The sequence below is a fragment of the Barbus barbus genome (genome assembly GCF_936440315.1).
Source record: "Barbus barbus genome assembly, chromosome: 33".
In the NCBI taxonomy this organism is placed as follows: Eukaryota; Metazoa; Chordata; class Actinopteri; order Cypriniformes; family Cyprinidae; genus Barbus; species Barbus barbus.
Window position 1 is genome coordinate 1,556,068 of NC_136761.1, and position 27,374 is coordinate 1,583,441.

At 39.0% G+C, this 27,374-nt stretch overlaps 1 protein-coding gene across 2 annotated transcripts; it reads left to right on the forward strand.

The window, feature by feature from the left end:
* Positions 1-2,681: 2,681 nt before the first annotated feature.
* LOC306853242 (BTB/POZ domain-containing protein KCTD12-like) lies at positions 2,682-26,936 on the forward strand. 2 transcript variants are annotated; one of them, XM_079390502.1, is made up of 3 exons: positions 2,716-2,846; positions 3,153-3,989; positions 26,076-26,936. In XM_079390502.1, exons 2-3 carry the CDS (start codon positions 3,164-3,166, stop codon positions 26,585-26,587), a joined length of 1,338 nt encoding a protein of 445 aa, XP_079246628.1. In that variant the 5' UTR covers positions 2,716-2,846; positions 3,153-3,163; the 3' UTR covers positions 26,588-26,936. The 2 variants fall into 2 exon arrangements, with proteins under 2 accessions (XP_079246629.1, XP_079246628.1); XM_079390503.1 differs by lacking the exon at positions 26,076-26,936 and having other exon boundaries at positions 2,682-2,846; positions 3,153-5,426.
* Positions 26,937-27,374: the final 438 nt, after the last annotated feature.

Below are 27,374 nucleotides of genomic sequence, written 5' to 3' on the forward strand. Positions count from 1 at the left end.
ATTCAATTAATCAATTTTTTAGTGCATAAATAGCAAATGTGTATTATTTTTCAAGAAATAAAGCATTGCTAAACATTATTTTATTTCACCCTTTACGTGATCACAGAATGCTTATACTACCTTCATTTTTCAAGCCTTCTAAATATGTATATGTATATATATATAAAATGATTGTAGGTGGATCTTATAGCGTAAGAAAAGACTAAATTCAACATCCATGCACTTGCATAGATTTTAGTATTTACAAAGCCTTTATTTGCAGAGCTACATAGACACACTGCACATCAGCACAAACAATAGAGAACAGGAAGTGGTTAAACAATTCAAAGACATGCAGCAGCGGTGAAGTGAGTGTGTTTCTCTATCTGCTGCCGAAACGCTGGGATAGACTCACTCGTGACCCGACAGAGGATTGAGGGATGAAGCTGAACTCTAAACTCTGACCCTTAACCTTCATTCTTAATGCCACAATAGACCTCACTATATGTTCAAGTTTGATAAAAGGGCATGATGTGACAGAAACTGCAGGAGTGAGAGAGAGGTGATCCTCCTCTAATGAAGGACCCCAGCGAGTGAACACGTAATGCTGGGCCAGAACACAGTTTTATTCTGAAGGATGTTCATCATGCTTAAGGCCACTGATAAACCAGTCGTCTACTTCTTTGCCTTCACATTTAAACCAGCTGGACAAACTACAACTCTTCCTTCCCATGCAATGCAGGTGAGACACACCTTGATCAATATCAGACGTCTTCATTCATTACAGGCCGGAGAAGGACTGATCCCTGCCTGAGCTCGCTCTCTCCCGAGGTCACTGATGGAGTTTGGCTTGCTCCGCTGGGGTTTAAAAGAAGCTTCGTATTCAGCAATATCACTGCACTGGCACCATAGGATGAGAACAAAACTGGAATTGAGCTGGATAATGAAACTATTGGCTTCTGTGGAGCTGCTTTATAGCCGGATCAAACTCATTCATAATTCATGAATTTTGCAACATCAACACAGAGTTATTAAACTGAGCTGAATAATGACACTGGTGTCTTATACAGCTGCTTTACAGCAGAGTTTGGATCTGCCTCATTTTAAAAAGTTGCTAATTTAAGTTATGAGCAAAATTAGAATAATACATAAAACATTTGCGAATAAAACTATGTTTTCTGTTCAAGAGAATAAAATCAGAAACGAACACAAACTTGCTGCAACCGAGGAAATCGGTGGCTCTTTTTCCTTCATAAACAAATGACTTGATGCCAGAAGAAACACAATAACAAACATCTTGTGTTCGGACGCCTGATGTTTGGGAAGTGATTGTACCAAATCATTTTTGATGACAGACTTTGGCTCAGGCATTTCAAAATGATTAAAATAACACTTGAGATGGTGTGTGAAGAGATCGGTGCTCTGTTAGTTCAGTTATCCAGTCACATGATCTATTGAGGCAAAGTCATGAGTTTTTAATGCACATCGAAGACATACACTGTGTTTCCATCATAGTTTATTTGCATGTCTTCTTATCAGATAATATATATATATATATATATCAAACTCAATTGAGGGCAAATGTTTTTTATGCACATTTTTAGCATTTATGCACATCTTTGCATTTCCATTCAGTTTTTTTTTTTAAGTTATATTCCAAAATGTGCATAAAAATAGATGCAAACATAGCTGTTACTTTCCTTTTTAATCCTGTGAAGCTGCTTTGAAACAATCTCTATTATATAAACCGCAATAAAAACAAAGGTGACTCGAAACACATCCACACCACTGAGACGTGTGTGTGAAGGCTGGGAGTGATTCCATAATATTTCACCTAAAAAATGTAAATCATTTTCCTCATTAAGACTTTGCAGTTGTTTGTTGCCTGTTGTTTTCCCACAGCAGTCCAGATGGAAGGTTTGAGAGTCATCTGAGAATTGTTGGAGGCTGCGACTGACAGACAGACAGCTGCCCAGACAAATAAACTCAATCATAAACACTGATGCAGACCTGCTGGAGTCAACAAAGCTGTCCACACTGCAGTCTGAAGCACAGAAAACTAGCAGTGTTACTCTTATCAGAGTTGTCTATATGGCAAATGTGTAAAAACAGACTGGAACGTGTACCGTGTATTCATAAGGCTTTCTTGCATTGTGTTGCTTGCTGTGTGAGTTGTACCTTTATCTTGACTGCAAACTCAATTTGATCCTCTGCAGTGCAGCTTTGTGAGATTCGACACCAGAGACACACAGTACGGCCTTACTGCTTAGTTTATCCACCAAACACAGAGAGTCCCATATTCCCTGTGTTATAGGGACCAAATGTCCCGACAAGTACAGCAATACCAATACATTTTGGACTTATGGGGACATTTGTTTGGTCCCCATGAGGAAACAAGCTTTACACGGAATTACATTTTTTGAAAATGTACAGTATAAAAATCAATACTTTACAGTTGAAATATAAGTTATTACATTATTACAAAAACAGCATACATCATCAATATCAGAGAATCTTGATATTAGAGATTTAGAAGGGTAATTTTAAAGCGTATTTATTTTATTTGATTATTAATACAATATTTAAAAGGAATTAACCAAGCTCTTCTCCAGTCAATATTCTCAATTATAGAGTGTGTGCGGATGATGCGGGGGCGGGGCTAGCGCGGATGACGTCGCCGCGCAGGGGCGTGGCCGGCTCTCGGGAATATTATGGTCGGGCTGCAGCGCGCGCGTCGAGAGGAAGAGCAGCAGCGATCATGACGCTTTATCATTCCCATCTATTTCTCCAGTGGACACTTTCCAAAACAGCTGACATTCACTCACAGACGGCTCTTTAGATGGCATTCTTCCAGTGCTTGACTGACGGTAGGTTCATGTGAGCTGGACGTGTCTATATGTTTGGGACTCTTCGATGATGGACAAATGAAAGGCACATCATCTGAAAACTGGCAGCGTTTGACATTAGTGAGCTTTTCTGAGCCACGTGTGCTAATTTACATTTATAAAACTCATTACTGAAGGATTATTATGTGTAAATTGTGTTTTACTACTGTGAACTGGAGACGTATTGTGAGTTCACCAGGATATTTCTGACATTACAATATTGATAAACTCCACTGCATATTTCAGTTCCTAAGTTGACTTTTTTTTTTTTTTAAATCTTTCACCAAGTACTCTGAAACATGGCTTTACCTGACAATGCTATTAGCCTTCCTGTCGAGGAACTGGCTTTTCCGGAAATCATAGAGCTAAACGTCGGGGGTCAGGTGTATATCACCCGCTACTCGACTTTAACAAGTGTGCCGGACTCCCTCCTGTGGGACATGTTCAGCCAGAAGAGCACCAGGAGCTTGGCGCGCGACACCAAGGGTCGTTTTTTCGTGGACAGAGACGGATTCCTGTTCCGGTATATTCTGGATTACATGCGAGACCAGCAGCTCGTCCTTCCGGACCATTTCCCGGAGCGAGGACGGCTGCAGCGGGAGGCCGAGTTCTTCAACCTCCCTGAGCTCGTCAAGCTGCTGGCTCCAAAGCTCAGTAAGCAGAACTCGTTAGGCGACGAGGGCTGCCAGAGCGACCCCGAGGAGCCCTCGCCCGGGGCCGACCTCGGCCGGAGCCTCGGGGCCGTTGCATGCTCCAGCTTGGCTTCGGGCGACGGAAAGTGCTCCGGGTTCATCACCATCGGCTACCGGGGCTCCTACACCCTCGGCCGCGACCAAACAGACGCCAAGTTCCGGCGAGTGGCTCGGATTATGGTGTGTGGGAAGACTTCTCTCGCTAAGGAGGTTTTCGGGGAAACGTTGAACGAGAGCCGCGACCCTGATCGCCCGCCTGAGCGCTACACGGCACGCTATTACCTAAAGTTTACTTTCTTGGAGCAGGCTTTTGACCGGTTAGCCGATGCCGGCTTCCACATGGTGGCTTGCAACTCCACTGGGACTTGCGCCTTCGCTCACGAGCAGACTGACGACAAAATCTGGGCCAGCTACACCGAATACGTATTCTACCGTGAGTGATCCTAAACCCTGCCTCCCAGACCACCTGCAATAGATGTAGAAGCTTCTAGATCACCGTCCATCAGACTTTCCTTAATGCCTCTTCCCCGCTGCGCTCCAGTAACCTTTCTTCCCTCCGAACGAGCCCTGTTGATCTTCCCCTCACCGAGAGACTGCCTTCCCCTTTCTCAGATCTGTGCTGTTGTTGATGTGTTTTGTCCAGCTAAAAGTTGGAAATGAACTGCTAAACTAGGCTTGAGCCTTTTTGAAAGGGCTTCTCTTATGTCACTCAAATTATAAAGCTTTTGAGTTGTTAGTGATGCAAATTAGATTATGTAATATGGGTTATTATCAATGTATCTAAGCCTTTAATGGGGCCAAAGGAGAGGGAATCCACTAGGTTATAAAACCATCTTTATGGATCGATGCAAAAAGATGAAACCATGCAGACTATTTCAATTGGACGAGCTGTTTTGCATTGAATATATTAATGTGTCAAACTATTTTTAACTAGCATTAATGAATAGCGTCAAGCAGGTTTTGGATTAGTAGCCATTAATTGCACAGAATGGTATCTAATGCCATCTGAAAGTGGGGTGGGCTGTATTGGCTGTGTTATTAAGCTTTCTGTGTTTTACTCGTGTAAGGCTAGATATGATACGAGTCGAAACATCGTGCTCAGAACACTCAAGCTGTATTTTTAGGTCCTCTAGAGTTGCCAGATCAGTTGATCTATATCTATACTGAATCTTGTAGTTTATTATGCATCCGATATTTCAGATGCCTGCCATTTGTGTAAATTATTTTAAATTCTCTCATGTGTTAATACTATTTTTGTTTGAGTCAAATGCTTCATATTTTAAGTTAATGCATATATTTAAATTAATTATTCAAGTGCATTCAGTAATTAATATTTGCTTAGGCCTATTTAAGCCATAGCCTGTTATGAACCACCATGATATTAGTTGAGTAGATTTTTCTTCTTCATTAAATGCAATGCCATTGTTTGACACAGAGTTAGACGGAGAGCTATAAATTTCAGGTATTTCCATTGTGACCTCAGGCCAGAATTACCATTAACTGAAACACAGGCACAAAATCTCACCGTGGAGTTTAGTTATGAGATGTCATTTGGGATAATACATAGCATCCAGTAATTTATTTTATGTCAATCAGAAATGAACTTAATCCCTTAATCTTAATTTCCTGATAGTGTTTTAAAGGTTTTGTTCAGGCATTGTTTAAAGCGAAGTGCTAGCTTCAAAGTGTCTTTATGAAAGCATGAATAAAAACATAATTATTCAATGAGTATATTGTCCTAAATATAAAACAAATGCATGTATTTGATGTATTTGCACATTACCAAAAACAGGCCAAAACGATATACAAACACATTTCCTGTTATATCAATGAAATGAAGTCAATCTTAAATTAAAGCAACAGTTAATGCTCCATTAAGACAAGCTAGTCTTTCATGTCTGTTTCAGTGCTTCATTCACCAGAGACATTTCTATATCGAAGAGCATTTTTGCAAGCATAAAAGATTAAGATTTGTAGTAAAAGTCAGAAACAACATGAGATTCACTCAAATAGATTTTCTTTCTGGTATAATATTTTTTTGCAGGGTGAATATTGATACTGGGTAGATCTGCATTGCTCAGTGAAACTTAAAGAGAAAATGGAAGCATTACATCAGATTATTAAATCTTTCTCTTCCCCAAAGTCTCTTCTCCACTGAATCCTCTGTTATCACGCTGCTTCCCAATTTCTCTTTCATTTCGCTCTGGCGTTCCTTCCGCGGAGACTTCAAAGCGTGAACCTAGGCATGGCACAAACCTATAACCAGCTCAGTCAAAGCAGATTACCCAACCAGCCTTTGTGTTGCTGTGTCTAATCTATCTAATTAAGATTGCGCTGGCACACCGAGAAGCTCACATTGTACTCCAGTGAGGAACTAGGGAAAACATATTTAAACATCTTTTCAGCTCAGCAAATATAGAGATGATTCAAACAGACAAACTGAGATCGCTGACACAAGAGCTGAAATTATCCAGCTGTCTGAAACATTAACATCTTTTGTAAGCTGATATACGATGAGAGAAGGTGAAACAGACAGGCGGAGGCGGATGCAGACCAGCATCATCACCTAAACACAGTCAACCATCTAAAGCACTGCTGCATGGATTTATAGATCCTGGTATTAGATGTAAATCATTTAAAAACAATAAGCCCAAGTTACATCACAGACAATGTATCAGAGACGTCCTAAAAAACAAAAACAAAACAAGATTCGAGGCACAAACTTTTCACAATCATATCAATTTCCTGTTTTACTTGTAAATATGTTACACTACAGAAGTCAAATGGGTTAGGAATGCCAACTTATTTGAGTGTTTGTAGATGCATATCACAGCAGGTGGGTTTTATCAAACATCTAAGCTCTGTAGCTAAATGGTGTGGTGATTTGTGACAGTAAACAGTCGATCCTTCAGTCTGGCCAGCGGGATAATTGTTGCGTCGTGTGCTGATGTTATTTATAGGGTCCAGGCACAGCTATTAAGCAGCACTGCAGCCATTCTGCCTGCCTATAACTCCAAAGGCATAATCATAATAGGCACCTAAGGGGGATATTTCCCCCCAATCGTAATAGATAATAGGATTTTTCAGTGACAGATTCTTGGATGTTTTCCATTTGATTTACTGAAATCATTAATATCTTCAGTCCAAGGCACACAGCTCGTGATGTGTGGAGGGGGTGAGGATGCCTCGATTGATCAGCTTTGCTAATTAAACGGGGCAGTGAAGGAGGGGGACTTGAAACTTATCTGCTGACGTTGAGAAAGAGAGGCAGAACCTCTTTAGCCCTGAACTGATAACCTGTGCTGTTCTAGCGTTCTATCATTTCTGTTTTAAATGTGACAGTGTCCTGCTTTTCTCGGTTTGCTTCAGAGTAAAACATCTGAACATTTCAGAAGAGACTGTGTAGACACTAATAATTCATTTTGCAATCATAATTCACATTTAAAATGATCTAATTTACTAGTCCGATAATCCTCAAGGAATGTAAAGATTGGTATTACAATATCTGTCATAAATTGGAAACGACAATCCACAGGGACCCTAATGGTCTCAAATAAGAATCCAATAATATCCTACTCAAACTGAAATGCTTATTTTTCAGTGCAACAGAATCTTTATTTATTTGTAGCTGATGATTGGAGGATTCTTGTGTGATGCTATTACAAACCTTTGGCTCCATATTATGATATAAATTGCATTAATATTCCAGTTTTGTTTTCAGTTTATGGCACTGTCACACTGGAGATTTTGGAGCAGAATCAGGCTCCTTTGAGCAGAGTTCAGTTAGTAGGGTTGGTGTGAAAGAGTTTTTCTAATAGAAACGAGGAAATTTTGGGGTACAGATCAGGTGAAGTCTGGTATGGGTCACAGTTGAAATCAATCCTAACTTGATGTATACTTTGCATTTTGCAATCTATGCATGTTCCCAGTTATATAAAACTGTATAATATAATTATAGTATGATGCATTCCTCCTGTTGCTTGTCTATAAATAAATGACTTTCAGAGTACCTCACATTCTTTGGATCTCTTGCATCCATTGAGCTGTGCAAATAATTCACAAGTCCTTCAATAATGCAGTGAACTTGGTGTCTTTGGCCTCTGAGATACAGTAGTAAATAGTTGCAGCTGCATACTCATAATGATAATGCGAAAACACCACAGTTAACAATCGGATAACATACAATGAAAGAAGACCTGTGGGGGCAGAAGGATGTGGGTGGGTTTGAACTCCGGTTCAGACTGAGCAACTGAACCAATAAAAAAAGCAACAGAAAATAGCATTTTAAACCATTTTAGGTGAAACACACACAAGACTGTGAAATGTCTCAGTTACATACGTAACCCAAAATCACTGAGTGGAGAATGAGACATATGGTAGTATGGCAGAGCTATAAAGTGTTTTGTTCCATCCTATGGGAACCAGGGTTACATACATAACCATTCCCTTTAATAGGTTCACTACATCAGTAGCTGATGCTATGGGAACACTATACCACAGTGCCATTCTGCAAAGACATCGCCAGTTTATTTGCTATGAACTGACACGTGTTCAGACAGATGAACCCTGGGAACCAGTCGTCAAGTCCATGCCCAGATTATAAAATCATACAAATTTCCTCCAAAAATGAACCCTTAGATAATGCTTCTAGAAGTGTGACCCTGAATGCTAAGAGGCAAAATTGACAAACATGCCTCTTAAACAAGAGAAATCACATCCTTCAACCAACATCTTTTGTTTCCTAGCAGCAACACCCTTGTGGTGGCCATCAAAGCAAGCCGGCAGCTAATCATGTTTATGCCACTGGTTTGTGCAGTCGATGTAAATTCATAACGCCTTCACAGGAAAAAGCCAATGCAGTCTTTCAGTCTCTTGTGACTCAAAGGGCAAAGGAAAAACACTAAAACCTGAGAGTCAAATAAAGTGAAAGCAACCTTAGGTATGTAACCAAGGATGGTTGCAACAAAACCTTCACCAGACCGGGAGCAGAATCCATATAGGATGGGCTAACCATAATCAGTCCTGTAAATCATCAACCCATTTAATGTGCCCCCTCAGATTTTTAAGACAAGTGGACTTTGAATGCAGCTTCCAAAAGAAAAACAAATTGCAGAATAATATTTTTCATATTTGATACAATCCCACATCATCAGCTGCTAAATTCATATCTGCGTTCGCTTGCTGCTGCTGAGCCAGAGACAGATGTGTTTTTACAGTAACCAATCACACACAATCTTCTTGAGTTTATGAATGCAATGGCCAATCAGAGGTGTTCAGATGAGTCATCGCTGATGTGCCAGTGTTTTGTTCAGTTAGCATGGACGCTGACTGAATTCTGCTCTCTGGCGAATTCTCTCATCAGAAACAACAAAATGCATATGTGCGTATGATGTAAGATATTCATTTCACAGTGTAAACCGCTTCAGTTATTATAATTCACTCTCTGAGGCAGAAGTCTCTAAACTCATCCTTTCCAGTCATCCTACTACCTGTCCGCTTGATCCTATTCCATCTCATCTCCTTCAAGTCATTTATCCTGCAGTTGTACCTGCACTCACTCACATCGTTAATACATCCCTTCACACTGGAATTTTTCCCTCAGCATTTAAACAGGCTCGTATAACTCCACTTCTTAAAAAACCCACTCTTAACCCAACTCTTTTAGGGAACTATAGACCGGTTTCCCTTCTAACTTTCATTGCAAAAACACTTGAACGAGTTGTGTTCAACCAAGTCTCTGTCTTTCTCACACAGAACAACCTCCTGGACAGTAACCAATCTGGCTTCAGAAGTGGACATTCGACCGAAACTGCCTTGCTTTCTGTTGTTGAAGCCCTAAGACTTGCAAAAGTGGCTTCCAAATCTTCATTACTTATCTTGCTGGATCTGTCTGCTGCTTTTGATACGGTCAACCATCAGATCCTCTTGTCAACCCTATTGAGAAAGGGCATCTCAGGAACCACACTCCAGTGGTTTGAGTCTTACCTCTCTGATAGGTCCTTCAAAGTATCTTGGAGAGGTGAGGTATCCAAGTCGCAACATCTAACTACTGGGGTGCCTCAGGGCTCAGTTCTTGGACCACTTCTCTTCTCTGTCTACATGGCATCACTAGGTTCTGTCATTCAGAAACATGGCTTTTCATATCACTGCTATGCTGATGACACTCAACTCTACCTCTCATTCCATCCTGATGATCCGACGATAGCTGCTCGCATCTCAGCGTGTCTAACAGACATTTCTTGCTGGATGATGGACCATCACCTTCAACTCAACCTAGCTAAGACAGAACTGCTTGTAGTTTCAGCTAACCCATCGCTTCATCACAATCTCAGCTTCCAGTTAGGCTCATCTACCATAACTCCTTCAAAAACAGCCAGAAACCTTGGAGTTGTGATTGATGATAAGCTGAATTTCTCAGACCACATTGCTAAAACTGCCCGGTCCTGCAGATTTGCATTATATAATATTAAGAAGATCAGGCCTTTTCTCTCGGAACATGCAACACAACTCCTTGTTCAGGCTCTTGTTCTGTCCAGACTTGACTATTGCAATGCTCTCTTGGCAGGTCTTCCAGCCAATTCTATTAAACCTCTACAATTAATCAAAACTGCCGCTGCAAGATTAATCTTTAATGAGCCGAAAAGAACGCACGTCACGCCTCTGTTCATCAATTTGTACTGGCTACCAATAGCTGCTCGCATTAAATTCAAGGCATTAATGTTTGCCTACAGAACCACCACTGGCTCTGCTCCCCTTTACCTAAATTCTTTACTTCAGACTTATGTGCCTCTAGACGCTTGCGTTCTTCAAGTGAACGACGCATTATTGTACCATCCCAAAGACACACAAAAACACTTTCACTGACTTTTTCATTAACTGTTCCCATCTGGTGGAATGACCTGCCCAACTCAATCCGAGCAGCCGAATCCTTACCCATCAAGAAACGGCTAAAAACTCATCTGTTCCATCTTTACTTGACCCTCTAACTCTAGCACTCTCTATTCTAATTTTATTTTATCTGTCTTTTTATATATAAAAAAAAAAAATAATAATAATAAAAATTTAATAATAATAATATTTATCTGTGCTGCGTTAGGCTAACTGATACTTGTAAAAGCACTTGCACGTTGTCGCTCTTTTGTTGGTTTTGATTGCTTCTTATGTCCTCATTTGTAAGTTGCTTTGGATAAAAGTGTCTGCTAAATGACTAAATAAATAAAATAATGGGAGTTTTTGAGAGTGCTTGAACTCTGGCTAGACTGAAAACAATGATAATGTTTTTGATAATGTAAATGTTTTTGCACTTTTTTTTCTGTACAATGAAAATGTTATAATTAGTTACTTACAATATTTTTTATTAAATTCACATTAAATAAAGTCAGTCATATTAAAAAATATTTTATGGCATGACACCCATATCTGGTACTTAAGTAGAAAGACAGTTGTATGCATAGTTACACTAACATTAGGCTATCTGCCCCTCACCCATTATAGATCAACTAATATTATCTAAACTGGTGCAAAATGCATTTGCTTGCACATATTTGAGAATCGAGTTAATAAGACACTACACATTAGATCGTGCAGGGATCATGTTGGTGACCGATCTTATTAGAGACACACTAACATCTCCGACACTGTGCAGTAATGCCATAGTGCCAGAAATGGACGTAATCACTACATTAACATATTAGGCAACCAGAAAAATGCAACTATGCAGCAGTCATGATTTGGGTCTGTTACAGCACTTATTAGGTCTCTGTTCATTTCCTATAAAATACGGTAAGGATGACAGCATGGTAAATAAAAAATAAAGAATATATATATACACATATATAATGTGTGTGTGTGTGTGTGAGAGAGAGAGAGAGAGAGCAAGAGTACGGTAAAACAGGAAAAATTACAAGTGAAGGCTTATAATAAACCCTACTCTTAAAAGCGCTCTTTCATTTCCTTCTTGGACAACAAAGCAATCACAGTCTTCAAAAGACTGTGTCAAAGGGAAAGTAGATCTGCTTTGATTGGGATCTCCCAAGGAAGGAGTGTCCCAAGGAGGCTACTGTCTGAAAGAAAACTTTGTTAACGAGGTGCATCTCTGATGCTATGGTGGCATTGTTGCACGAAGCACAAGTGAGAAGATTGCAGTTCAAGACAGCTGATCTGCTGTTGACAGAAACATTAAAGACGATGGGACTGACAGAACAGAATCTACAGAACAGAAAGAGGAAAGGCAATTATGTGTTTTCGTTGTGACACAATTGTCCAAAGAGGGCCTGTCTTCCATTTACAGGCCATTTAATCAGGAATGGCCCACTGGACCTGCAGAATGTGAAACATTAGCTGGCAACCTCAGGTCTATAATGTAATTACACTACTGAGTGAGCCTGCAGACCCCAGTCTTTCAGAAGGAGGGCCCCAACTCCCTCACTTCTCTTCTTCTGCTTCTGAAGAGCTGGAAAGGTAACAGTCCAAAGGCAACACAGACTCTTGAGCCCGTTGTGGAATTAGCTGCCAGAAAGCAACTGCTGTTTTGCAGCGTTGAACTTATCAAAGACCGCATTCAAAGCGTCACCAAAATTCCCACACTTGGAAAAAGGAGCGTCCAGCAGGAAAGTCTTCTCCTTTTCCTTGACATCTGTAAGGTTTAGCCACTGATGTGTCTCCATTGCCACCAACCCTGCCATGGAGCAGCTGGTCGCATAAACTGTATGTTTGGTTGCATAAAGCACCAAATCATTCATCTGAGCTCTTTGACAGCATCAGTACCGCCACGGTATACAGAGCTGCACCCATCTGACTGGGAGCCACATAGGCCTTGCCTGTCAAAGCCAAAGTCATCCAAACAGGTTTAGACAGTAGAGTAGAGTAAGACTTTTAAGAAGGAAGTGAAGATGTTGGCAAATAGGCTACAAGCAACTCTTCAGCCACCGACGTTTTGGCACAGGGGAGCCCAATCCTGTTCCTGGAGATCTGCCTACCCGCAGAGTTTGAACCCTGATCAAACACACCGGTCAGTATCTATCAAGTGCTTTTGAAAAATCCAATTGAAAAAGTGCCCTGTTGAAAAATCCATCATATGCTGCTTAGGTATGTTCTGAAGCATGGTAACTGGTTTGAGCTGGTCATGTGATGGTCATGTGCTGGTCCTAAGCTGGTCCTGAGCAGGAGCTAGTTGCTTAGGACCAGCTTAGGACCAGCACATGACAAGCTAAGGACCAGTTTAAACCAGCACATGACCAGCTTAGGACCAGCTTAAACTACCACATGACCAGCTAAGGACCAGCACATGACAAGCTAAGGACCAGCTAAGGACCAGCACATAACCAGCTTAAACCAGCTCATGACCAGCTAAGGACCTGCTTAAACCAGCTTGTGACCAGCTAAGGACCATCTTAAACCAGCTCATGACCAGCTAAGGACCATCTTAAACCAGCTCATGACCAGCTAAGGACCATCTTAAACCAGCTCATGACCAGCTAAGGACCATCTTAAACCAGCTCAAACCAGGAGCCATGCTTCAAAACATAGCATATGCTGTTTTTTTCAACAGGTTTATCAGGCTTGCAGCTGAACTTTGTGTAACCCCTCTAGTTGTACTCACCACACTCACTCTGATTCGAACCGGTGTTCCTGGCATGGGAGACGAGCGTTAACAAGGACGACAAGGACCACAGCATCTAGCCTCAGTCACTAGTGCACCTCTTGAGATCAGGGGAGTGAGGTTTACCCCCACAACTCTTACCAGCTGGCCTCTGTTACACTTGCAGATAGGTAAATCTCCAGGAACAGGATTGGGCACCCCTATTCTAGCGTATCTCTGCTCTACCAAGCTAGAAAAGGTCTATCAGGAGTGAGGCAAGGGTGAGGCAAATGGGCACTACAACTGTCCAAGACGCATTAGTCAACTGTGCTTCTAGCTGGGCTGGCTCTTCATAAACCAGAGAGAGAAGCACTTTCACTAGGGGTGCTTTAGCATTGGCATTGGCCAATGAATTGCTGTAATTCTACACAGGCTTTTGGGAGGTTTGCCCATAGTTGAGTGAACCTATTAAAGGAGCTGAAGTGAAGACAGTGTCACGGTTGAAATTGTTTCTATTGCTGAACTAGAAGCAAGCGTGCTGGGAATCACCTCAACCATCTGGAGCCTTGAGTCTTTAATCTGTCCTCTAATAGTCAATAATCTCCAGAAAGCTCTATCCTCAATAGCCCGACCCAAAGAGATTTACAAGGATGGGTGCTTACCTCTGACTGAAATCCTGTGCGACTTGTGCAACTTCACAGCTTTATACTGAGCGGTCCTGCACTGCTGTGTTACTTGCCAACATGCAGATTGGAAATGCTTACTAAAATTTGGATTTTTTAACTAGGCTACTGTTTATTTTCATCACTCTATTTACATCAATCCATAACTGCTGCTTACATTCACACACATAGTGAGTCAGATTGAGGCTGGCATGTGCGTAATGCGTTATGAATCCGTCATGGTACAGGCAGCTGTCACTACAGATAAACAAGAGACGCTGGGAGAAAGTTCAAAGAGAATCTAAAGACAAATATTGACACAGTGGGATTAATTACAGCTCATGTCTGCATTGTTCAGAAACACTTGAGGGAATGGAGATGAGAATTTCACAGATGGAGGAACATGTACAGCAATACAATGATACTTCACCAGTGGCAGTTAGTTTTCTGTTTCTAGTTTGATCTCTCTGCACTGACCTTCAACCCCGAACAGACTTCACAAACACACTGCAGCAACATTGCAATACTTGTTCAAAGCAATAAAACATACATATTACACTTAAATATGGATTAATCCAGCAAGTTTATAAGAAAAATATTTACATTAGAATATTTGAATGAGTCTTCCAAACTTTTAAGTAAATACATATTTAACCTTTTTTGATAGGAAAATGTCAACATTCATTGCATTATACACTTGTGTAAATATGACTAAATACGGGTCTTTGTGAGCTACAATGTTTAATGTTACTCTACTGCAGAACTTGCTAAATCATTACAATCAATGAAGTTTATAAATGATTTTTAGATTTCATAACAATTGAGCTGTAGGCCTCTATGCATTTTCAGCAATGGGTTCAGCATTGCAAAAAAAACGCTTATCTTACTTAGTATTTTTGTCTTGTTTCCAGTCAAAATATCAAAAAATTGTTAAATTAAGATGCATTTACTAGATAAGCAAAATGACCTAAATTAAGTGCATTTTGCTTAAAATAAGTAAAATTATCTGCCAGTGGGCTAAGTAAAATACTCTTGTTTTAAGAATATTTTACTTACCCCACTAGCAGATAATTTAAGCAAAATACACTTAATTTTGTTTAATTTTTTTGGTGCCTGGCAACAAGACAAATGATCTTATGTCATTTTGCTTATCTAGTAAATGCATCTTAATTTAAGAATTTTTAGATATGTTGACTGGAAACAAGACAAAAATACTAAGTAAGATAAGCTTTTTTATTTTATTTATTTTTTTTGCAGTGAGTGAGTTAAAAGAACATTCCAGGACATTCCAAGAATATTCCTTGGCTTCTATATCGGCATCGGTAGTTAAAACATTAAACTGCGTGTCACTTTGCGGAATAGTTCTTTTACACCACCTGCTCTTTAGCACTGCTCTTCTGCGCAGGTGAATCTGTTGGTTTGAGGAGTCTTCATGGTTGCTGGGGATCACCATCAGTTGGAAAAAAAGGTCATATGAATAAGTAAATATCATATCTATCACTGTGGTTTGGATTTTGTCTTGGCACAGGCTTTCTCTTAGAACTGGCGATGATAAATGCTGGCTGACTAGTTCAAATTTTATACAACACTATTTATTCTAGCAAAAACCTATAACTGCTCCATGGCAGCCACACAAACCATTAAGTTAGCCTGGGATTTATTGGGTAGACACAAACTCTTCACAGCTAAACTTCTTTTTATGGGGGCATTTTTCACCTTTATTCACATACTACAATATAGAGTGGATATACAGCGGTGTGTGTGTGTGTGTGTGTGTGGGGGGGGGTGGAAAGAACCACAAATAGGGTTGCAAAAAGGTGGTACATTTCCAGTAAATTTTGGAAACTTTTCAGGATCTTTTGGAATCTTCCAGGGATTTTTGGAAAGTTTCCGGGAATTTACCTGAAATTTTCCACCTCTTTGCAAACCTTAAACTCAGGTCACCCAAAATGCAAGCATGCCATGCTGTGCTGAAGCGCTGCCCAAGAAGCTGTTCATGTTGGGTTTGTTTGTTTTTGTCTCACAATACACTCTGTAACGTGTTTCTGGTCTGTGTCGTCTCAAGGCTGGCTGTGTGGCACACTTTACAGTAGTGTGTTTACAGCACTTTATGCCACAGCATTTATCCTCAATCTGTGTTTGGAAGCATTGCGGTTTCTTTTATCAAGGGACAGCGTGTCTAGACTTTGTTCCATTGATACCTTTTCTGTTTGGTTCAGAAGATTGCAGATGCATGGCTTGGTTGTGTCTATAGAAGAGCTATATTGTTTGGTTTGCTTGGGTTGTTTAGATGTACTTTAATGCTGCATTGTAGTTGTCATGTCCAGTCATGAAATGGCAACAGGGGGTAACCATGATGAGGCGACCCACTCCATGTAGATTAACATAAGAGGTTAATGTAATCTGTTTAAAATTGTATCTAGTTTTAAAAGCAGTGATTTTTTGCAACTTTGAAAGCTCAGGTTTTTAGGCTTTCTTTCACTTTTTAATACAATATAAGCACATGACGAATATCTAAAGGTTAGTAAATGTGCATTTACGAGAGAAGATCAGCTGTATTATTGCATATTGAACAAATATTGAGATTAGTCTGTTTTAAATCCAAACTAATTAAAGTGCCCTCTGGAGGAGATGTGACTACATCATAAAGCCATTATGAGCGTAACCATAGAGACGAGATGCATTTGTCTCTTTGAAAAGCATCTGACAGCCCACTCAAGGCCAGATCGCAGGCTCTTAACCAGCACTGGCTGAACATAAGATAACATACTCAAGACACTGACTGTTTTCTCGTCAGTCAGTGATGTTTACAGCTTGCATGTTGGTAGGTGTTTTGCTCTTGTGTGATTATATGAAATTGCCAGCAATAAACCAACTTGAAAAAGGTATCTGTACTCATTTGTGCAATTCATTAGAAAAAACAACAACAACGTTTTCACACCTGTTGAAAAATGTCTACTGACTCTCATAATTAATACAGAAAATAAATTTGACTCATCCCTCAAATTGTTAAAAAAACACATTATTATTATTATTTTTTTATGTTTACAGTAATGCAGTTAAGCCTATAGGGCAAGGCTGTGTACGCTGAGAGAGGCATGCTATATTGTCAAAACATAAGGCATTTTTAGGCACATTATGCAACAGAACCCTTCAGCGTGACTATATTCACCATAAGGCACAGGCTTGACATCCTTATTGCTTTTATAAAATGGCTACTACATAATACAAATGTTTAAATTAGTGCTGTCAAACAATTAATAGCAATTAAACACATACAAAATAAAAGTTTTTGTTTACTCAATATGTGTGTGTACTGTGTATATTTATTATGTATATGAAAATATTTACATGTACATATATATATTCATATAATTTATATTATATATAAATATATAATATATATAAACATTGCATATTTTTATTAAATATATACATGTATTTATATATATTGTACATAAATATACACAGTACATATATTATGTGAACAAAAACTTTTATTTTGTATGCGATTAATCGCAATTAATCATTTGACAGCACTAGTTTAAATGTTTTAACATTTTCTTAAAAGCTGATTCACTGCGTTCATTGATTATTGATTATATTGATGCACTATCCGTATTAACGAAACAGCATGCTGGCTTCCTCTTTAAAGTAATGTTCCTCAGCATTTTTTAATAAAAAAATAATTCAACTCATGCCTTAGTTTGTAAAAACTGTGTGTATAGAAATTTCTGTAAATGGTTCCTTTCCAGTGTCTTTGTGCATTTTGTGACGGTTGAGACGCCTCACAACAGAACACATTATTTTCGGTGTTAACTGACAGCTTGTTACAGCTGCTCTTTCTAGAAACAAACCTTATTTTGAATGTTAAATAATATCTTGAACAGAGTTGTTGTTTCATGAGCATAATTGTGTTGATGATTTTTCACATTCATGGCTGCACACACACACTTGTTAATGAGAGCCTTCTTCTCATATCACATTGAAGCTGATGATGGTGCTGTAAAAATGTGCCACTGACAACAGACGGACTGCCTGGAAAAGATATTAAAACCCACTTCCAGATCTTTCCAGAACAGCGTTGAAAGGAAGCTCCCTTTCACAGCGACCGATGATAGTCTGAGGCCTGTACAGATTCACACCGGTTCACTAACACTGAGGCATCGCATCAGCAGAGTCATGAAACGTGTGTGTAATGCTTGGGCGTTTGTCATGGTTGAACTACTCTTACTTGGATATTTGATAAGTGAAAGCTGCGCTGGAGGCTTGTGCTCTTTTGGAGGAAAGAAGCTGGCCGTCCCTCGCTGCTCCAGTGCTGCGGATGCCTAAGTGCCGCGTGATCTCGAGTTCTGGGATCCGATGTTGAGAGATCGAGCAGACACTCTTCTCTCGTTCTCTCGTGTGCAGTGTATTCTCAGAGGAGTCTGCAGACAGGGAGTTGTGTTCAAGTCTTGGATTTATTTTAACTTGCATATCGTTGCTGTCGGGCAGAATCCTCGCATCTCCAAAACCATTATTTTTCAGGAAATTAAAAAAACGGCATATTTTTTGAGTTAGTAAACATTGTATCGTTAAAGTTGGTATTATACCTTATATTGCTATCATATACTGTTGGGTACCAACATTAACACAACATTTACCCAAAATCATGTTTAATCGGAGATGCAAGATTTCTGAGTTGGGAGCAGGGAGATACGAGATTACGCTGTCATTGATAAGAATGGTACGGACACAGACGTCGCTGCTGCCAGCAGTGTTCATCAAAGTCTGCGGTCGCCTTTTGACAAGAGACAAGGCTTTAAGAGCTAATCAAAGTTACATACATCTTCCTAAACTCTATTTGAAAGGTTTAAGAGCTATAAGTGATGCAATACAAAAAACGATGAGCTGACTAGGCTGTCTAATAGGTGCAAATTAGCCTAATCTGCTCGGAAATTTACTTTCGTGGCTCACAGGCTTCCTTCTGCACCGAAGCATTACAGCTAACGATTTCTAACAAAACAGGCCTACTCAAATGTATCTAACCTAACTATCTTCACTCGTTATTGTCTGAAAAACAGAGTTATCCAAAGATAGGCTTACTCTGCGCCAGTAGACAGCCCTTTTTTCTCCCATAAATAAAAACGGATCGAGATAAAACTGTTCTATATAATATATAAATATATAAAACTGTTATTATATAATTCATATAACTGAATCATGAATAACCAGTGTTTTGAGCACATTTACTTCACTCGAAGAGACATAATGCTCCCGCGGAGTGAAGAAGACTTCTCAGACAGCTGAAGTGACCAATGGAGTTAAGAGATTTGCTCTCAAGATATTTTCAACACTTTAGATTGGTTAATAATTTGTAAAATTAACAGACCCACATGGGGACTGACCAATAGCATCGATTTGTGAAAAAAATATGAAATTGACCAAATTTGGACATAGGAGGTTTCTGCCTGACAGCGACGATATGTCTCTGTTCACTATTCCTTATAGTTTTGGATTTGATCCATGTTTTGTTCATGCTTCATGCAGTAATGCAAACTCACTGTTGTGATTACAGCAGCGTGTGCCTCTGTCGTACATGTTGGACCCCTCATATTGAGTCAGGCTGTACTTTCTCCTGTTTTTAAGCCTTTCCTCGGTTGAAAAATCCAGTTTATGCTGGTTAGGTATATTTTGAAGCATGGCTGCTGGTTTGAGCAGGTTTAAGCTGGTCTTGAGCAAGAGCTAGTTGCTTAGGACCAGTTTAAACCAGCTCATGACCAGTTAAGGACATGCTGTTTTTTTCAACAGATTCTTTATTAGTTCACATTCCTTATTTCAGACAGCAATACTAAACTGTGCATCTTTTAATGATGTTTTTCTTTCTTGCAATCACGCCCTCTGAGCTCAGGACGTCTACTTTCATACAACCACACTGTTGGGCCTCTTATACAGATTCACGTCCAACAACTTGCTCTTGCTCCGTGTAAATACACTCTTGGAGCTCAAGATGTTGTGCACCAATTTGCTTCAGATTTCAGGCATTTGTCGGAGATTTCCCTAAAACTGTCTGCGAGTGAAAATCGGGGCTAAACTTGTGTAGTGTGATCCCTGCATTAGTGGCATCAGCAAATGAATTGTGTGATTCTATACAGGCTTCAGACCATCGTCATGCCTGGACCGTGTTCCCATCGCATCAGCTACTGCATCTCGTGCCCTACTCAGGGAACCAGGTTACGTACAGAACCAAGACAACAACTTCTTCAAGTAAATCTAAAGCTCACATTTCCACAATCAAAAGAAAAAAGTGCATAAAGAAACAGAAGCCTATTTTCAGACAGTTTTAAGGACCATTTTCTTCATACTGGGACTTTTTTTTGTCACAATTAAGCACATTTCTCCCAAATTCTAATGATCTAATGTGTCAGATGCATTGTTATTAATTGTTGTAATTCGTATAATTCTAAATAGTGATTATCATCTGATTCTCATTTCTGTGCTATTTATGCTGTATTAAAAACAACAACAACAAAAAAACATATGGTCTATGGATTAAAATCAGCATAATGTACCAGTAATACAACAAACAATACTATGATGTATTAATATTTTACAAATTAAATAATTTATCATTTTTAATTTTTCACATTATAGTAACAAAATAACATTTTATCTTTTGGTTTTGGGCTAAAATATGACCTGGGCATGTTTAAAATAAATAAATCAATATAAAAGTCCTTTATGTGCATAAATTGGTCATTGTCTGCAGTTTCCCCTTTCAGGAAATGATGTCACTGTCATTAAAGTACACCCACAAAAATAAATAAATAAAATAAACATTAATGCACCTATTATGTGACTCTGTAAAGTGATATGTTTAAGAACTAGTGCTGTCAAATGATTAATCGAGATTAATCACATCCAAAATAAAGGTTTTTGTTTACACAGTATATGTGTGTACTGTGTATGTTCATTATGGATATATAAATACACACATGCATGTGTATATACACAGTACACACACATATATTATCTAAACAAAAAGTTTTATCTTGGGTAATCGCGATTAATCGTTTGACAGCGCTATAAGACCATGTCTAAATCTTGAGTGATGGCAGTGGCTCTATATTTATTCATCCATTGAGGGGATTCAGAGAAACTCATGAGAGCTGCTTGCAGATTTTCTCTCCCACACTTCAAAATCTCACAAAACACACACCATCCCACGTTGTATGGACACTCATTTTCACACACACACACACACACACACACACGCGCACACACACACACACACACACACACACACACACACACACACACACACACACACAGGTACAGCAGACAGAAAGCAGCAGTCGTTTTGGGGTTATGTAAGCCTGATGAGCCTGTGGCTGAATGCAGGAGTTTGTGTTTGTGATTGGAAGCAGATGAAATGATGCCAGAGCTCGAACACAAGTGAAAGCCAGGGGCATTTTCTCATCGTCATACACAGCTGATCATTTTCTCACACTCTGCACCGCTGATATAACAAACAAACATCAGTGGACACAAAACAGATTTGGCAGCATGTCCTCCTGGAGCTCTTCCCAGCAAATCCTGTATCCCATTCCCATATAAACTCCAGCCAGCCTGGATCAGCTGTTTTCCACCTGAACTTATGAGATCTGTGCTCACTCCAACACTTCTCCTCCATACACGTGGTCAGTGCAGCAGCAGATGTCAGGCAGAAAGTTACTCCAGATGTAATTGGACACTTATGTCACACTTGCTGTAATTATGTGTGAATGGCGTGATTTTTCTCCCAAAACACGCAAACCTAACCTCACAGCTGACTTCACTGGTCAGCTCAGTCACACCGTCCTTTATTAACAAACATTCAGACTTCATGGATTCAGAGATCAGGAAATTCATAATAGATTAAATCATGTCAAACAGTCATGCGGTCTATCAGGGGGGAAACAAATCTAAATATATTTACAAACAATTGGCAAAAATATATATTTGCCAAAAATATATTTACATAAATGTTGTCTACCTATATATTTTGGCAATTTTTGGGATATTTTTGAAAATATATTTTAAATTATAAACATTTTTAAATAAGTAAATTTAAAAAATATGTGAGCCTGGACCTCAAAACCTTAAAGGTCTTAAAAGGTACATTTTTAAGAATAAATAAGCTCTCCATTGATGTATGGTTTGTTATGATCGGACAATATTTGTCTGAGATACAACTATTAGAAAATCTGGAATCTGAGGGAGCAAAAAAATCTAAATATTGAGAAAATCTCCTTTAAAGTTGTTCAAATGAAGCTCTGAGGAATGCATATTACTAATCAATAATGAAGTTTTGATATATTTACGGGAGGAAATTTACTAAATATCTTCATGGAACATGATCTTTAATTAATATCCAAATGATTTTTAGCATACAAGAAAAATCAATAATTTTGAGCCATTCAATGTATTGTTTATTGCTACAAATATACCCCAGCGACTTAAGACTGCTTTTGTGCTCCAGGGTCACATATAAATATATATATTTTTTAAAATATATTTTGCCCCTCATGTATTTCCATATGCATTCTTCACATTTGAATAAAAACTTTATTTGTTGCGTGTAACACATTTGAATAAAAATAAATGCTGTGTGATTGGAAATTTATATTCTTGCCCCTGAACTTTTTTTTCTTTTTTTACCACATACTGAATATTATATGTGGGTAAATGTGAAATATGAAAGTAAACATTTATTTCAAAAATATTTTATAAACACATACAGTATTGCTCAAAAGTCTTAGGCCACTAGTATTTTCACCAGCTTTAAAAAAAATGGGTTTAAGTCAGTTATTTCTATCTTGTGTCTGTAGGAAATATCAGTTTACATGTCTAAACATTCATTTAGCCATTAATAGTAATAATCCAGAGAGATTTTTGAGATCTGATCTGATCATCATCAGTCTGTCTGGAATGAGATGAAGAAACAGAACAAACTGAGACTAAATCCAGAAGAACTGTGTCTCTGCTTCAAGAAACCTCCTGCAAAGATCCTGAGAAACTCTGCTCAAGAGCACCGAGGACAAAAGCTGCTTTAAACACAAACGATGCTCACAACAAATGATGATTTCATTTAGTTAATAGAAGTTAATTGACAAAGAAAATCTATTTATGACAGCATCCTCATGTTACAGCATTTTTGCACAAGTGCCTAAAGCTTCTAACGGTTCTGTAGCTCTGCAGGAGGTTTCCTGAAGCGAGACACAGTTCTTCTGTCTCTAGTCTGTCTCACTTTGTTCTGTTTCTTCATCTCATTCCAGACAGACTGATGATGATCAGATCAGGGCCCTTGTTCACAAAACATCTTCTGGCTAAAAGTTGCTAATAACTCACCAAATTAAGGAGAAAATCTTAAAAATAGTGGGTGTGTCAGTCCTGAATTTGGTACTCCTAAATTTGTGCTCTAAGAGTGTTTTAGCACTAAAACTAGCTCCTAAATCTTTGAAAGGTTAGGAGCAGTGAAGAGGACTCCGAAGTCACTGAGACCAAGCCATCCTAAAGACCAAACTATCCTAAAATAGCTGTTGCTGTCAATCTGCCTCGGAACGTGAACATTTTAGAAACATTTGACGATAATGTGTTTTTAAAAACGAATCGCCTTTGGTTTTGGAGGCTATCCCAGCTCCAGATTTTCCTTTGATTATATCCTTGTTTTCATTCACCAGCTGGGCAAGAAGAAACATCAGTTCTTGTCCAGTTTGATTTACTTTCACGTTTGCATGTCTTACATTCAGCCATGATTATTCTACTCTGTTAATTAAAAGGTGGTTTATATGCATATTCTCTTTTTTTCTTTTCTTTTCCTTTACAAGAAGAATACAGGCTGACAATTATTTGAACATATACATATATTATATTGTTTAATTAGTGACACTTAGCCTGCATTTTAAAATCTTTATTTGAATATGGCAACATAATATCATGCTCTGCAATATTTCTATGAATAAATCTCATCAGCCAATCACTGTGTGCATAGTTAATAAGCTTGATGACATCTCCATAGCAACAAGGTCAACCCCGCCCCCTTATTTACTCTGAATTTAAGACTTCTCTCTATTCCTTAGTACAAGTTTGTCTCATCAGCTTTGTGAATAGGGTTTAAGAGAAAACTGTGTGAAGCACTGTCAGAAAAAAATCTCACTGGATTATTAAAATTAATGGCAAAATAAATGTTTGGAAATGTAAACTAATAATTCCTACTGACACACTACAGCAAAAGATAGAAATAACTGATTTAAAACTTTTTTTTTTTTAATCTGGTGAAAATACTAGTGGCCTAAGACTTTTGCACAGTACTGTATATTTAGCATATATTAAAACAAGTTTAAGGTTAGTGAGGCAATCAGCACCGACATGATCAATGAAGTCTTGAGAACTGGTGGTGGAGCACTTAGCGAAAAAAAGTCACTGCATTATATAACAAAATATCAAAACGTGTCATTTTAAAGAAAGTAGCACATTTGTCAAGCAAAGTAGTTCACAACACGTGAATAAACAATATGAAACAAAAATAATATATATAAGGTTAGAAATAAGACAAGTATCAGCACTTTGTGCTAGTGAAGAATTAGTGTTCATAGTTAATGTAATGAACAACATCTGTGTGAAGTTGAGGATAACTGTCTTCATGCATCCACTAAAACTCACCAAAACAGTTGATATAGAAGTCATTGTAAAATATGATTAAAAGCACGGATTACATTAGTTTTCATCTTTTGTATAATGCAATGACAAATGTAATGCAGTGACTTAAGTGTCCAAATCCATTTTCAAAGCAGAGCCAACGCTGAAAATGCAAACAGAAAAACAGAGATGTACTTGGATATTCTGTGTGAAGTCCCTCAGTCTCCACAGGAGGAGCTCAGAAGCAGATGGACCTCTGTGAGGATCACCCGGGCACTGTTTACCCTGTTCAATCCAGCCACAATTTACCTATCGGCTGGTTTGTGCAGTTTGATGCGAATTTGTCGGGGAATGATTTGAGTAAAGATTGCTTTAAGTCTGTGATGTGGTTCACTTTTAGCATGCTTTTTACACTTTATTTCGATAGTCCACTTTAGACATTATACTACGAGTAACTTTGCAACTACATGTCACTAGCAGTCATTACAGTATTAGAAGACTGCTTAATATCTGTACTTTATTTTGATGCTCCCCAAACAGACATTATATTGATTAGTAACTTTGCAATTACATGTCAAGATATTCTGCTAACACTAAACCTGACTCAAAAGTGCCAAGTGGTCAAAAAATGGTTGTGTTGGGCGCAGATATAGCTGTCTAATCCTAAAACAACCACACAAACTCTAAACCTGATACACAAACACTTCATTTCCAGCGATATTCCAGATACTATTTGAACTGAGCTGAGCTGAACGACGAGATTCACTGAATCAATGATGAACTGACTTTAACTGTTGTCCTTTTGCGTTATTACACACTAATTGTCCTATTTAATAAAGCTGCTTTGACACAATCTGTATTGTTAAAAGCGCTAAATAAATAAAGGTGACTTGACTTGGCTAACCAAATGGAGGTGCTGTAGAAAAATCCAACAGAAAACCAGGCAAAACTGAGCAAAAACCACACAAAACATGTGCTAGGGATTCTGGGCCAGAACCCAAGTGGATTGAAAGAACATCTCAAGTGTAATACACAACAAGTTTCATTTAAATCAGACCTTCCTAAAAGCAAGTTATACCACATAACTGAGGATCGCTCCGGAGTGATCGATAGTTTCTAGCCCATAAACCTAGACTAGCCCGAACCAGGCAAAAACCACCAAGAGGTTGGCGATATTAAGTCCAAATTAACATCAGATGAATGTGCACCTTAGTTTTATATCCCTACAGCCCTATCCCCAACCTTAATCTAACAGTCTAATACTCTAATGACATGTAGTTGACACGTAGTTGCAAAGTTACTTATAGTTATTAGAATGGCTAAAGTGGACAAGCAAACTAAAGTGTTGCCTGCGTCTATAGATTTGCATTATTTTCCTATTGCATGATTCCAAAGGTTTTTTGTTGTTGTTTTTGTGTGTTAAAGTTTTTTTGTTTTGGTTTTTAATATCAAACATTTTTAAGCATTCTTCAGTATTTTACAACGATTCCTATTCTATAACTTGCTGAATTAAATTTGATATAAGTGCCAACTATTGTGCAACAGAATATTTTGTATCACACTCTGCCACCAATCTGGGGTGTCACTAATACATTTTGTTTTGTTTTTCTAATGACAGGAGGCAAAGCATCCATGTTGCCCTGCTTCAGTGATCCGGATATTGACAGAGCAGAGGAGGAGGCCATATATAACCCACATATATCCAACGTCTGTAGCCAGGATGACACAAACATTGCCCTTGACCTGGACAATGAATCTCTTTCGGACCCCCTTCCTCCTCTGCCTCCACCCCTTCCACCCCTGGACAGCCCTGAGCCACCTCTGCATCTGCCTCTGTCCCTTGAGCCGAGCCCCCCTCCGCTGCCCGACGTCAGTCCGGCACGACCCACCACTCTGTCTCTGAAAACACTGCCCCGTCCCACAGCCAGCAGCACCATGGCCTCCACCACCAGCGCCATCAGGGAGAACGGAGCACTGCTGAGCAAAGACCCGGAGGAAGAGGAGAAGAAGCTGATGGAGGAAGAGCTGAAGAAATGCATCGAGGATTTCAGGAAAATCCGCATCCCAAATCTTTTCCCAGACCGCAAGAGACACTGGCAGAGTGATCTGCTCAAAAAATACAATGAGTAATACAGATAAACCACCCTTCTGAAAACACCAGCATTGTTTGGGTTCTGGATCTGGTTGCACCAGCTATACTGTAAGTAAGTTACTTTGCCTAGTTGTGGCATAAACGAGCACTGACGTTTACAAATATTAAATGACATTTTAGAGACTCTTCAACAGGAACCTGATCTAAACAGTGCACCCGTGTGGTTCACTCTGTGTTATGCATGCCAAAAAATCTAAATGCATTGTTTGTGTGTGTGTGTGTATGTGTGTGTGTCAGTATTTATTGCTCCTTAATCATTTCAAATACAGTTCTTGAATGTTACATAATTACCTATTATATTATTTTATGATTAAAGCTGCAGTCCATAACTTTTGCCTCTTTGTCGCCACCTCTGCCTGCAATTGCAGTATTATTTTCATTATGTGGGTTGTGCACCGGCACGGCTCCAGCTCGGATGAATCTAATGTTTTGATGTGTGGCTGTCAGTTACCGCACCCGTGTGGATACTGTAGGAATCACAGATTCTACGTTCACTGGAAAATTTAATCTGAACAGGTAAGTAACAAGTCTGCCACTTTTGTTCTGACCAACTGAAGAAAACCATGCAGCTTTACAATACATCACGCTATCAGTGGTGATTAAATCTAATGATCACTTGACTCATATCACATCAAACTATGCAAATTACTGTCATACTTTGTTCTCAAAATGTTAAAGTTAACAACATAAGCATTGCGTGGCTACATGTATTTAGTGTGTATTAGCGTTACCTGTAGTGAATATCCAGTTGTCACTGATGACTGT

What these genes read in the sequence shown, in the direction of transcription:
- LOC306853242 (XM_079390502.1), top strand. Translation starts at nt 3,164, where the DNA reads ATGGCTTTACCTGACAATGCTATTAGCCTTCCTGTCGAGGAACTGGCT. An exon ending in CACCGAATACGTATTCTACC is followed by an intron (nt 3,990 to 26,075) that starts GTGAGTGATCCT and finishes TTCTAATGACAG; the next exon opens with GAGGCAAAGCATCCATGTTG.